Raw genomic sequence first — 15217 nt, 5'->3', positions numbered from 1 at the left:
AGTAAGTGGTCAGTGTATGCTTACTGTCTCCATGTGTGAATGAAGAAAGGGGCCGAGGAGTCATTTAGAGTCCATTCTGACACCCTGGGAATACCTAATTTCAGAAACCATCTCTATGGTGGTAAGTACAACAGTAAGGTTAGAATGAAATGAAAACAAGGAGGAAAAAAAACAAACAACAACAAATCTTCCTGATGCTAATTTTCTAGGGGAGTTGTTTAAGTGAGCGGGAGAGGGAGAAAGGCAAATAAAAAGTTGGGGGTTTTTTTGTGCAGTGAAGGAAGTCTTTCTAAGAAAGGACAGCAGTAAAAAAAAAAAAAGAATATACTACAACCACGTGCAATAGGATGGATGAATAATCAAAGACCTAAAAGCCAGACACAAAATAAGTATCACAGACTTAAAAGCCAGACACAAAAGAGTTTATACCTTTTATATACAGTTTAAGAACAGGCAAATCAAATACACAGTAATAATGTGGGTCAGTAGCCTGGTTGGGAGGGTGATTATTAACTAGGGAGGGGCATAAGGGAAGCTTCTGGGTGATAGAAATGTTCTGTATCTTAATCTGGATGGTGGTTACATGGGTGTGTAAATAAAAATAAAAATCCATCAGGTTCCCTATTTTCTATACTTAAGATTTGTGAACTTGATAGCTCAATAGAAAATTAAAAATAATGAAAATAGTTTATGGAGGGAACACCAAATTTAGCATGAATGCTTAATAGAGTCCTTAGAAGAAAAACATGGCAAACCTGTGATCTAAAAACTGTGCTTATTAGCTTAACATAGAAGACTTTTCTGAATCAGGACATTTATAGTAATTTTTGTTGCAAAACATTTCCAATCCCAAAGGATGCTTAGTATGCAGTAAAATCACATCTGTTTAGCTGCAGCAAGGTAACGGCTGCTGAGCATATTTTACTGCTTAAAAAACGCAATGCCTTTCTTTTTTCTTTCCAGATTGGCAGATTGCTACTCTGGCTTTGCTCTTGGGCGGTGCTGCCATCATTCTCATTGCATTCCTGGTGGGTTTGATTTCTATCTGCGTGGGATCTCGAAGGCGCTTCTACAGACCTGTTGCTGTCATGCTTTTTGCAGCAGGTAAATATATTCATTACTTTCAAAACAGTGTTAAAATTTCATGAAACTTTCTGCCATCCTCCCTTCTCACGCAGAAGCAGTATGTGTCTGTATTACATACAAATCAAGAGGCATTTGTTATAATTTAAGGTAAATTGGCTAAAGGTTTATCATAGTATCAGTTTTCAGTGTGTTAAGCATTTTACAGAGCACAGTGGCAGTTTCTAAACTTCTAACTAAAACATGAATAAATAATAGTTCTTGACAGGGCTGCCTTAGGAATTGCAGCAGGTGTATTTACCAACAGTCTTTCTTCACATCCAGTATTTGTTTTCCTTCTTTTACTGCCCCCTTCATTATCTTAAGGCAACATTATTTTTTCTAACATAAAACTGAAAAAAATTCCACTCTATGTACCTTTAAAAGTATAAATCTGTTTTGAAATAAACATGATTATACCGAAAAATGATAACATATAACATGAACCATCAGACAATTCAATTGTATGAAGTTAATGGCATACTCGTTAATTTAGCACCATCTTTCTATGAAGCACCACTTGGATTAAAATATCAACCAAGGTAAAATGGAAATTTTACTAAAAGTCAGGGAGCTATTTAGAAAAGGGGTTTATAAGACTAAAAAGCCCAGTACATTATTTGATGTGAGTTTTATTTTCATTTATAAGAATATTTAAGGATATTCTTAAACTCAAACTGAAATATTCTTGTGGTGCCTTCAATTTACCCTGTCAGTCATACCTGATTTGAATACTGTAAAATAAGCCCCTGTGACTGTCAATAATGAATACACTGACAGAACCATCTAGCCTGTTAGATGGGTTTTTTAAAGCTGTTTAAAGATGGGAATAGATGAAATTTCTCAGGATTTGAAGGGTCGGTTGATTTAAAAATATAAAATCAGAAGTGTTCTGCTGCCCCCTGCTGCTTGTATTCATCTTCTTATACCCATGAAGACTGATCACAGTGCAAGTGTCATAAGAACAAAGGTCCACAGGACTGAAAGGATCTAGAATTAAATCTAATTCCAATCTCTTAAGTGACTTGCTCAAGATTATGTGGTAGTTACTGGTGAACCTGGGGCTGGGAGGCTACTGAATCTTAAACTAGTGGTTCATTCACTGCTGAATCCCTCATTCATTCACCTGTTTATTGAGTCCCTATTACAGACGGGACATTGTATTGAGACACATATAAAACTGGCTAAATAGCACCACAAATACTTCCTAACAGAATAGAAAACACTATTACAAAAAATATTTTTAAGTCTTAGCCGGTGACCACATATCATTATTTTGTTGATCTCAAGTGTAATACAGGCCTCTATTGTGAATGATTTAGTACAACATGAAGATTCTTCTAAAGATTCCATCACTATTCTCCAGTATATTTCTCAGTTCATGGATTTGCCATGGTTATTTTTCTATTTTCAGAATGAAATAACTTAGATATTTTAGTTGTAGTGTAAGTTTGTCTTTGCAGCTAGGATTTATTAACGTAGTGCTTAGATGGTCAATTATAATCAAATTTCTTAATAAATTATTCTGAAATCATATACCATTCTTTAAAACTGGAATTGGGTTTTGAATACTTTTAGAATATTCAGATATTTCTTATTTATGAAGATAGAGATATTCTAGACATTCTCTTGTAAGTATCTAATATTATTGTGCTACCTAGTTTCTATCCCATTTAGCCTTTAACTTACCCCATAATGGCATATACAGAATCTATAAAGAAATCTGCTGTTTATAGCACCTATTATAAACATACTTAGAAAAATAACTGGAAGTTCCAGGTTTATTTTTTTTTTTTTAAGTTCTGTGCTTTTTTCCAAGTATACCAAAATTTACGAAAATGTGAAAATAAATACTGGTTGAAACAGGAACATATCGCAAATGAACATAAGTTAAAGATAAAGGATTTGGTCAAAATAAATATTCTGATTTAGCTCTAGTTGCTACAAATATTAGTAAATTGTGAAATAATGAGAGGAATCCCTACAGCAATATTCATATAGTGTTATTCTACCCTCTGAGACCTAAAATGAGCATTACACTGCTACATTTAAAAAATGTACATATGCTGAGATTTAATTTTACTCATTCTCTTTTTGACATTGTGCTTAGGGAAGTTTTTTTTTTTTTGAATAACGTTAGTTTAGTGTTCACTTTGTATATAAGCAAGGTAAAACTTACTGGCCATTTGAAACAGTTTATGTAAAGGTTTCTGTCTCCCATCTGCAAAAACCATTAAAGAGTTGTCTATAGCTGATTTCTGGAAAAGATATTCATTACACATAATAATCTATTTATGAATGATGTAAGGTTAACAAAGTTGGAAAATCTGCCTACTTGAAATAATGCTTGCTAAAATCATGGTTGTTTATTTTGCTTGCTTATTAGGAAACATACTTACTCTAATTGGTTAGCTTGTCTCACAAGTTTAGTGACTTTTTGTAAATGTGTATTTGGCGCCGGTTCCCTTTTTTACGAATCTTGGTCTGCATGAAAATGGTCTGTGTTTCTCCACTATTCTCAGAATGTTTTCTTCTCCAAATAATACTAAGCCTGATCTTTGTGTTCACACACAAAGGGGAATGATATTTATCTCAACAGAAAAATATTCTTTTTTTGCTTCTGCTGAGACATGCAGTACATAAAATCAAAACAGATGTAGCACTACTACTTGGAAACAACTCTACATAGAGCTGCATCATTAAGTCAGTACCATATGCTGTGCCTGGTACTTTGGGGCACTCAATAAATAGTTGAACGAATGACGGAATGATGACTGAGGCATGTGGTTTATCATCTGATAGGGAAAAACAGGCATGGAAACAATTAGCTAACTGTAAATCAATTTTTCTTAAATCATTTCTCTCTTGGCAATTTATGAAGTAGCAAGTTTCATGTGACCACAGAACAACTCAAAAAAGCAATAGTTGTAAAAATTATTTTTTCATGTATTTGTACTTTCAGTCATTTAACAAGTATACATTGGATGCCTGTAGTTTGCAACTATACTATCTTGGTGTTAGACGTATACTTTTAAGGGTTTTTACTAAAAGCTGATGATTAAGTCTTATAAACATAGCCAAACACATTTTAAAGGTTTTTAATCTTCTCTTTTTCTCTGAGGTCCTTGATTTTAGGGTGGGCTTGTTACCTGCTTGAATAGCTGGTAGAAGAGCTAAGAGATAGCCATCACTGTAGCCCCTCTAAAACATTGTCCCATGTTCCACAAGTCTTCCACTTACTAGTCCTAGAAATCTAGACTTCAGAATGAGATGTTATCTATAATAATCATGTTGATAATAATAATTACCTGAGCACCTACCGCATGTCACACTACTAGACCTATAGCACATGCTGTCTCTGCTATAACAAACTTAAGATTAGATATTTATTTTCCTCATATTATCAGTGAAGAAGAAGGCTCAGAATGGTTAAGTAGTTCACTGGGGTTGTCCAGCTACTAAGTCGCAGAACCAGAGTTTCAATTCAGGGCATCTGTCTGACTTGAGAGTTCAAGTGAGGATTCACCAGTCATCTTTACTTGGGTATGTATAACACATAGAAAAACGAGAGCTGAATCAGCCTTGAATTTTGAATTCAGCTGCCAACTGTGTACTGCAGTTGGAGTCCATCCTGTAATTCCAGTTATTTCATCTCTTGAGAGCAACAGCAGAAGGAAGGCAGCAACTCAAGGTGTCATAAAGACCACAAATTGATCGGTGCAGCATGACTGAAGCTTAGCACATCATGAAAACTGTGCACATGTCCAGTATGGTTGACTATAGCATATTTTTTGTTGTGTAGCTGACAGTGACAGATAATATATGATGAGATTCTCATACTTGGCATCTAGTTCTCAGTAGTAAGACTTGATGAAATTAGAGGGGTTGCCTCTTTCTGGGTCCTTTTCTTTTATTGTCTGGTTTTGTACATCTTTTCATGCCCCACTGAGACTTAGAATGATGGTTTCCTTTTTTTCCCCAAGGCTTTTAAGACAAATTGCAGAAAATTTTGAGTCTTTCATAATTCAGATTTTAAATAGCAGAATGCTCACTAGTTGTATTATTAAGGATAGTTCCTTTCTGTTATATCTGCAGAAGGCCCCCTGTAAATGATTGTTTATGCGCACTGGGGATTTTTTTTTGTGGAGGGAGAGAGGGTTCTGATTAGAGGCTTGTGTTTTGTAGCCCTCCTCACCATCCTGTCAGGCCCAGTGAGATGGCTGGAGGTATTTCAAGTCTAGATTTTGACAGAAAAATCAGTGTTCAACTTACATGTTAAACTAAAAATGTGTTCATCTATTCACAGATCTTTATCCATATCAAACCACCGTTTGGTTAGAACAATTTACAGTATCACCACCAATAATTCATTTCATATGTACTGTTTACTTTTAGTAATTATAAATTTTAAAAGAATAGAAATTGATAGCTTCATGTTAATCTTTCATGGACAAATGTTTTTTATTCTCCAAATGATCGTCTCCTTTATGTAAATTTGATATTTAGGGGACTTAGCTGGTAAGTTCTGTCAACTCTGTCTTTAAATTATCTTCTAAGTCTGTGACTTCTTATACACTACCGTTACTGCCTTAATTGAGGACATAACTCTTCCTCAAGTGGAACAGCCCAGTGCCCAGTTCCCATTCCCATATGTTAATGTCTGAGTTAAACTGTCTATGCGACTCCTTCCTTTCCCTTTCCTAGAATCTAGCTACTCTGTTTTTCTTTTACAGTCCCACTCCTGTCACCTTAATCATCACTGCACAAAGGTATCCATGCACTGACTAACCTCCTAGGGGCCTGTCCTTCTCTAGTCTGTCTTACAAACACATGAACTATAGTTCTGAAATACACATTTGATCTTGTCACTTGTCCCTTTGGTTTCCCCAGAGGGAGAACCTGAGACAAGGAATCAAGTGCAAGTACTTAATCTGGGAGGTAAAAGAAGGGATGCAGAAAGTGAGACAGGGAAAGGAAGGCGGCCAAAAAGTGTACATTATCAGACCAGTTGTTGCTGTAAGCAGTTGGAGCTTAATCTTCCTGGAAAAATTCTGGAAATCAGTGTAGCACACGCCCCTCAGAGTTATCTCACTGGAAGGACGAGGGAACTGGAGTATTTATAAACCAAATGCTAAGAATCTTTGATGAGGGCTCTTGGTGATGATGGAGAAACAGCAGTGTTAATTTCCCAGAACACCAGGCCTGCCCTACAGTTTGGCAAAGTAGCTTTAGTGGCCAGAGAAACAGCCAGGCTAAGAAGTGCAGGTGCTGACAATTGGAAGTCAGGCTGACATGCACTGGAGTGATGAGGATAAGAGTGTATGGATAGGGCACCAACAGCATTGACAGTTAAAATGACCTCTAGGATGTCTACTTATAGAAACCAGTCTATTATTTTTATGATAATCTAAGCCTTTATAGTCTAAACTGGACATCTCCGTGTGATTGTGCCCTTCATTCTCCCCCTGTGGATTTTCTACAGGCACACTGTCTTATGACTAAGCTTTATACAAACTGCTGCTTCTTTCTAGAGGTCTTTTCACTTTTCTCTTCTGACTAAGTCCTATCCATCCTTCAAGAACCAGTTCAAATGGTGCTTCCTCTCTGAAGCCCTCCTTTCTTTCTCCAGGCAAAAGTGGTGCTTGGAATATCATTAGAGCTCAGTTAACATGGATTATAAGTGAACATGCCTCTATTGCTTCTGTTGAACACATTCCTTTATATCTGTGTGTCTGTCTCCACGATAGAGTATGCAATATCAAAGGGCAAGCACCATGTCCTATCTGTCTTATCTCTTTCCCCTAGAACACAATGGACATCCAATAAATGTTTGTTGAAGTAATGAAATATCTTCATGTTAGAGAATATTAACTTTCCCTATCGAATGTTTTGAGTATTTCCCTTAAAGAAAACTAGAAATAACACAAAAATTAGTACCTCTAAGTTCCTGTTATGCTTCTGTCCACACAATTTCATGGTTGGTAGTATTGTTGCCTCTTTTCCAAAAAGTAAGGAGGGGGAATAAAATGAACCTCAAATTCCCTTCAAATTCTAAAGTGCTACACAACTTTACCTATGTTGCCTCTCAGGTAGAGCACATAGAATGCCACAGACAGTGCCTATTATGTTTCATTGATTGGTGGTAAAGTAGAAACATAGTATGGTATTACTTTCTTGAGTTCTGGACTCTAGGTTTGGCTTTTCCCTTTGCAGCATCTATGAAAGGCAGGGAGGCGTTTTTAGCCTGCATCCATGTATTGTAGTAAATGGAGAAAATGGCAAATGCAGGATTATGTATTTTTCTCAATTTTGCTATTATGTACATTTTTCTCAGTGATTCAAAAGAGTAAAATAATTCAGAGGCATAAAGCATTTTATGGTATTTTTTATCTGGCTATGACACAATAAAGTTTCATCTCTAACAAAGCTGCTCAGGAGTGTAGAGGAGGCCAGTGTAGCTTCATGGAGCTGTATTTCTACTTTTCCGCTAGAGGGAAACTATATCACTATATTATACCATGGAGGCCAACTATTTGCTAAATAAAACATATTGAAATGAATATTAAAAGCAAGCTAGGTAAACACCTTACTCCAGGGACGGGCTGATTCACAAAAGAGGCTGTATAATCCTTTTAAGAATGTAATTCAGATCAGTTATTGCTTCTCTGCCCAAATTCCACTAGCCCATCATACTTAGAATAAAATCCAGACCCCTGACCATGATTCACAAGGCCATTCCTGAACGAACGTGCCACTGGCTATCTTTTCTGCCACATCTCATGCCGTTCTCTTCCTTGCTCTCTGGTACTGCTGTACTGCATCTATCGTACCCTTACTGACGTTCTGTGTACCCAGTGTGCTCCTGCATCAGGAGTTTTGCATTGCCTGGGCCCTCTGCTCAGATTGCTGACTTCCCACTATATTGACCTGCACCTCTCACTTCATTCAGGTCTGTGCTCTAAAGACTCCTCCCCAGAGACACCTTCTTCAGCTCTCATTTAAAAGAGCAGCCTGCATCCCCCTGTCTGGGTCTCTTGCTTTCTTGTATTTTTACATCCCTTGGCAAAACCTACCACATACTGTGTTTATTTACTAATAATAGAAGACTGCCTAGCCATGAGGATAGCTACTTTTGTTATCACTACCTCAAACTGTATCACTTTAGAAACATTCAAATATTTGTGGAATGAGTAAATTAATTTTACTATTCCTAATTCATGTTCATATTTCAATCATATCCTGGCAGGATCAGTCATGATTTGACTAGTGACCACAGTATAGAAACCAAAGGAGAAAAATGCCTTTTTTTCTTTTTAACTTACTGAGTAACTTTGGAAATTTTTTTTTCTGTAGTTCATGGTTGATAATAATTGATTTCTTGTTAGTTTTGAGACATTTAAAACAGGAAAGCACCCCTTCCCTCACAAAGGAACAGAGCCAGTTGAATTTTTTAAAATTAACAACACATTTAGCATTTACTGGCTAGAAATAGAAGTGTGGATTTATATAACACGCTATTAGTTGTTCTGACAATGACTTAAAACTTTTTCTGAGATTTTTAAACTGTAAACAAGGTGTGATTTCTAGTTTGAATGCCAAGAGATTCTCCTTTTATATTTATCCATCCACTCTCAATAGTAATGTGAAAGTATGTTAGACCAGTGCTGGCCCAGAGCAGTATTGAGCTACATGGCAAAAATGTTTGGAATTCTTATATCTGGATCAGAAGTGTCACTTCATCCCTAGTCAGAGCCTTACCGAAAGTAATGATTTTGTGGAATCATGCTCTCATGAATTTTTTGTATTTCATCAGTTTTATGCCAGAGATAGATTACTGTTATGTATACTTTCTAGAAACATTAATCATAATGGTAATAATGATATTTTACCATTTAGAGAATAGATGAATAGATGAGAGTAGATTTTAAAGCACAGAATTCCAGTTTTATCAAACACACTATCCATCATATTGTTTTTTTTAATGTAATAAACTATCATTTTTACTGTATCAAAGTTTATTCTTGTCTCCTACACCTTAATTATTCACATTTTTGTGGTTGCATTTTTGAATTCGGAGTATTTTAAAGATGAGTTAAATAATAATCATTTTAATTCAAAATGCATGTTATGTATCAGGGGTTGGCAAACTTTTTCTTTAAAGGGCTACATAGTAAACACTTCTGGCTTTGTGGGCCACATGGCTTCTGTCTGTTGCAGCTACTTAACTCTGCCACTGTAGTGTGGACTGTATATAAATGGATGAGCCTGGCTGTGTTCCAATGAAACTTTTTTTCAAAAACAAACAGCAGAGCAGATTTGGTAGTTTGCCAACCCGTGTCACATATTACTGTATCCCAGATTTTTCAGGGAGAAGATTTTCTGTTTCTTGAGGGTGGAAGTCATCATATAGTAGAGAATGAAGCAGAAGCATCCCATAAATTCTAGTTAAATTGATTTAAGTAAAATAGAAATTATATAATAGTTGATCCAATAGAATGTTATGATTTTGAATAGAAGACATCATCTCTTGTGTAATCCAGTATCTCCCATGTAAACATATTCACAGGATAAATGCTAACTTCATTTTAAATATTTAAATAAAAACACCTTCCCTTTCTGATTAATTGGCTTGTTTAATTAAGTATGACTCATCACATTTCCCCTTTAGCCCTGACTGAGAACTAGGATTTAACTAAGGAGTAAGAGCTCAGTTTTGTGCCCTGTTGTGGTAGCCATTATTAGCTTAGGTTTTCTAGTAACTTAATTCTTTTTTTTTTAACATTTTTTATTGATTTATAATCATTTTACAATGTTGTGTCAAATTCCAGTGTTCAGCACAATTTTTCAGTCATTCATGGACATATACACACTAACTTAATTCTTTTTTGAAAGTAGGTAAGGCATAAATATATAAATGTCATCTGTTACATCTAATCAAATGTAATTCAGTGTGACTTCTTGACAAAGATGACTTTTGAGCCCCTTTTTAAAGATGAGAGATACGGACTGGATGAGAAGAGAAGAATAAAAATAGTTTTTGATCAGCATAACATAAGCAAAACCATGAAGGCAGGACTTACTGGAATATTGGGCTGAGTTAGGTGATATTGAGAAGTGACAACGACGAAAGCACATCTTGAATTACAGGTTCACCAGTTTCATCAATACAAGTAAATTTGAATTCTCCAATTCCTCAAGAGTATAAATAAAAAACAAGGGTTTTAGCTGGTCACTATTTTGGGGAAGCTATTTACAGGTTTTGTATAGTAAAACAGTTCAGCTTAACTAGTAGTACTTGCCATAATACTGATAATTATATATGTGTCTATAAAGTGAGAATCACTACTTTGTATGCTCATATAAATTATTATATTGCACTAATTATTTCATCAAATACTATTATGGTGAATTTGCTAATTATTAATAGAGTAATTCTTCCTGTATTGTGAAATTGTGTTAAACAGAAAAAATTGTCAGTATTTAAAAGTTTATCATCTAGAATAAGCAGTGCTTCAAATTTTTTGGCTCTTATGTTTAATTGATTAGGAAGTAATTCTCATATATATGTATATTGATTTAACATTTTATTTCCTGTAAATAACATTTTCCTAATTTTGATTTGCTTTTCTTTCAGTTGTTTTACAGGTTTGCAGCTTGGTCCTTTACCCGATCAAGTTCATTGAAACTGTGAGCTTGAAAATTTACCATGAGTTCAATTGGGGTTATGGCCTGGCCTGGGGTGCAACTATATTTTCATTTGGGGGTGCCATCCTTTACTGCCTGAACCCTAAGAACTACGAAGACTACTACTAGAACCAATAGTCTCAAATTAAAAAAAAAAGCAACCATCCAATGAAAGGATTACATCTGCATCTTTTCTAACTCACTATTTTCTAAAACACTTGTGGAGCATCAAGCAGTTTGCTCAGTTGATTTAATATCTTTTGCCTTTTGGCTGTCAACATCATAACCAGCTTTTACATCCATTTTAGGGACCTGCACAAATTAAGAGAGCTGATTAGACATAGGCAAATGCTGCAAACTTTCAATATGTTCATGTCACTTTTCTTGACAAGTGAAGGGTCTGTATGACAGCAACCATTGTGAGAAACTAGTTGGAATGAGAAATGCCTGAATCTCCTATTGCCTGCAGGGGAGCAGCTGGCATAAGCGATATTTAGACGTTCCTTTGCGCTGACAAGGATTCCACTGTTAAGAGTCCTTATCGCTTGCTTATCCCACCCAATGATTACACTGCCGTTGGGTATTCGCTTGAGTGAACTCTTGGAAAGTGAACTGCCCTTCAGCATCTAATGGGGGTTCTGAATGTAACTGGTTAATAGTACAAATTCCACCTTCAAGAATACTCTTTTTAATGGGAGTTTATGCTTTGGCAATCAGCATCTCCCTGGGAAGGGAGTTAAGACTTGGAGACATGTGCTTTTCATTATGTGGTTAGAAATTGCCTCAGTCATATTGAGAATGAGGAAAAATTGAGAGTCTCTGCTTTCCTTGGGGCAACTAGAAAGGAATATGCATGAGTTGCTTTTGTCCTAAGTACCCTTTAAATCACTTACCAAACATTACAGCAAACAATTGTGCATATGTAACAAGCTTAAATATTTTTATAGAAGGTGAACCATTAGTACAAATGGTAATAAGTTGTTCCTTAGCCCTACACATGCATTTGCCTATTGCACATAAAATTAATATTTGCTCTAGTGAAGTGATTTGAACACTAACCTTGTATACGTTGTTAAGAGGCTTAGATCGGTATTCACACTTATTTACCGTACAAAAGTGCATATACCTTAAAGCTTTTGCTCTATGTTCTCTACTGTTTCACTGGAAAGTTTTAATAGAATTGTATAAGAAGAAAAATTGAAATGATATTAATCTGAAAATTAATGATTCTTCTGTAAGCACTGTAGTCCAAAAGAGAGTAGCAATTAGGATGATCATTTTGTTTAAAATTCATTAAAATAGAAGGCTGCTTTTTTTCAGGTATTTTAAATGTCTTCATTAAAATATAAAATAGCGATAGATTTATATAAATGTCTAAATGTCAGTAGAGGAGTAGAATTCATCTGGTTATCACCTGGTCCTCTGAAGTTAACTAATGGGCTGACTGATTTGTGCACACAATTATGATGGATTCATGGTAAGGGAATCATTTGTTGACTGTTCAAATGAAAGGAAGTATCAATAATAGGGAGTAAGTTTGCAATGAATCTTACACTGCAAACTTACGTTAATCCTGTTTAATATACAAATTTGGATAGTTTAATTATAAACGTATTTTTATATCAAATATACAGTTCTAATATAAAAGTTATAAATAATTATTTTTGTTAACAAAGACACTATTTGGCCCTCTTGCAGAAAGAAGCATTGGAGAAATCATTTAAAAGGGACCTATGTTCTATTGTATTGCAAAATCCCTTAAGAGCAAGACCACATCAATAGCATTTAATAATTTGCTTTACCTCCCAAAGCAGAGTTCTGCTTTCAGCTTGTCTTATGAACTGTTGCCAAAAACAACAGAGAAAAAAAGAAAAACTATTTTACTATTCAGATGCTTTAAAAAAAAAAACCCTCTTATCTTGTGACTTTTCTATGGAATCACAAAATAAATTTGAAGAACCAGGCTTATTATTTTAGCAGTGACTGACAAAAGTGGTTAAATGTATCCTAGAGAGAAACCTTTATAAAAGTATATGATTCTATATAGAATCATAAGAAGCTATGAGTAGAAATTTTCCAGAAAGATAGTACTATTATGGAATCTTTTGAAGCAATTTTCTTGAGAAATAGTAAAATCTGGGCCAGACAGTCTTGCAGTTAATTGCATATTATCAGAGCAGCATGAGAAATACGATATTTGTTGGATAGGGTTTTCGGCAACTAAAAACTCTCTATTGTGAGAGATCTCTTTATTCCTGAATAATGGAAGAATAGCACTTTGGTGCTGACATCAATGAGGCACTTTTCTTAGTCCTAGTAGAGGATGCAGTGTGCTGTTAAACCAATATCACATCTCGAATCTTACCAAGGTTTCATTCTCTGTCAATATGACAAGCTGGAAAGTGACAGAATATGTTATAGGCTAAGGCACATGTATTTACAGTTTACTGAAAAGTAGATTTCTTATATAACTTTTTCCCCCTTCCCAGTGAAAAGCTCTATGCTAATTTCTACCATCACTAATATTTTAAGTGTTTCATTACTAACAAGTTCGGTACAACATAAAAGTTGTCGTTGCTCATCCGAAATAGTTTTGTCTACCAGAATAAACACAAGTGAAGTTTTCACCCATATTAACATTATGTCTTTGCAGTTTTAGGTTTGTTTGATGATGTTTTCCTACAAGCAGAACTACAAATCACAAACCGATTGATAATCTTAGGGAGAGAGAGAGAGATACACATACACACATACAGCATAAAGTACTCAGCAGGGCTAGATATTTGGATTTCTTGCACAACGATTTAGCTTTTTGTAAGTTCAACATGTAAATTTTAAAGACATAAATATAGAGAGACCTATGTGTTTGAAATAAAAATGATATATATGGATTAGCATGTACCTGTATATTATTAAACATGCAATGAACTGACTGGTAAGTGACGTCTAATTGTATGGCTAGCAATGTAATTTATTCAGACTGTATTTTTGTACAGAGCAGCACACACTAACCTATGCCTCTGTGTCCTCTTTAATGCCTAAAACTGTGCCTAGAAATTTCATCTGTCTTAAAAAATAAAATATACTTCATGCTGTTTATGCTATTAGTTTCTCTACTCCTGTTCTGTATTTATTATTTTTAAATATATGACATGTTTACTACTTAAATATGAATTCATGGTATTCCGATTATTTTTTTAACAGTCCTCTGGGGGAACCTGTTTATCACTCCAGTGGTTTTGAGTTTGCAGTTTCACAATGAGTTCTTCATTTCATGATTTTTGTAGCTGACATGAAGTTATCTATGTGGAAAAAATGAAAATAAAAGTGGTTTCACTGATGCGGTTTGACTTTGTGCGTTCTCTACTGTGTGGACTCTTTTAACAGGTTTCTAAATTACATGTCTTCAGTTCATTTTCTCTTATAAAATATATGTTATTTAGAAAACATAGCTTAATATGACATGCTCATTTTGTGTAAAATTTTTTAAACTAGTTTTTGTTTCAAATGATCTCTCCAAATTCTTTCTATCCTCTGAAGCTGAGTTATATGAACAATAAAAGAAAGAAAGAATATTAAATGTCTCTTTTAGCTTTCTCTTTTAAAATTCACAGAGAGGAGCTAGAGGGTAGGCTATCATTTCTCCTACTCTATAATCACACAGTTATAGTAGTGAAAGGGTTTGATACTCTATTTTGGTTTTTGTTTAGTTTTCAGTATTTGCAAGGTATGTTAAAGCGTGCTTTCCTGCATTATTTCTATTTTTTAATTAGAGAAGCACTCTAAATTTTCAGTGCGTATGTGTGTATGTGGAGAAATTCATAAAATGTAAGTCTAAATTTCCTGTCACCCTTTGTGTATTACATAAATGGTGAGTATACTTGGAAATAAATTTAAATTAGACCCAAAAATTCACTTGTATGATTGTCAAAAATTTTTCTGGAAGATAGAAATAGAGCCATACATAATTGAGCAAACTTTGTTGTGTTGATAAAGTCAGTCTGAATATAAAATATATATTTTTCTCATGAAGATATCCTTTCATGTTTCATATGAACCCTCAAATCATGAGAGGTTCACAGCACATTTTTCTGCTAAAAAGAAAATAGTGTAAATCATCTGCAAGCCTATGAGATATTTAATATGAGACTTTAAAAAGTATGCCCATTTAAGTTATAAATTCTAACATTTTCACAAATTTTTTATCATTGTAGGAATTTCCCTTTTCAATGGCCTTATTCTAATTTGATGGAGAGGCATCATTCATTTGATGTATTATATTTTCAGTATAAAATGCTTTCATTTTCAGACAGAATTCTCATGAGCAAAACACCTTTACAAACATGTCCTGCCTGGTAATTATCCGTGACCCAGTTTCTCTGAATTTGGAAGACATGGAGACATAGCTTTA

General features: G+C 34.7%; 1 protein-coding gene across 1 annotated transcript in view; it reads left to right on the top strand.

The window, feature by feature from the left end:
* TMEM47 (transmembrane protein 47) overlaps positions 1-14146 on the top strand; it is a 28511-nt gene extending 14365 nt beyond the window's left edge. Inside the window, exons 2-3 of the mRNA XM_072956184.1 lie at positions 964-1104; positions 10757-14146. Of these exons, the coding sequence (XP_072812285.1) occupies positions 964-1104; positions 10757-10935 (320 nt within the window). The 3' untranslated portion in view covers positions 10936-14146. The remainder of the gene's footprint in view (positions 1-963; positions 1105-10756) is intronic.
* The last annotated feature ends 1071 nt before the right edge of the window (positions 14147-15217 follow it).

The sequence above is a fragment of the Vicugna pacos genome, chromosome X, assembly GCF_048564905.1.
Source record: "Vicugna pacos chromosome X, VicPac4, whole genome shotgun sequence".
Lineage (NCBI taxonomy): Eukaryota > Metazoa > Chordata > Mammalia > Artiodactyla > Camelidae > Vicugna > Vicugna pacos.
The sequence above is the reverse complement of the archived record's forward strand: the minus strand, read 5'-3'. Positions and strand labels throughout refer to the sequence as shown.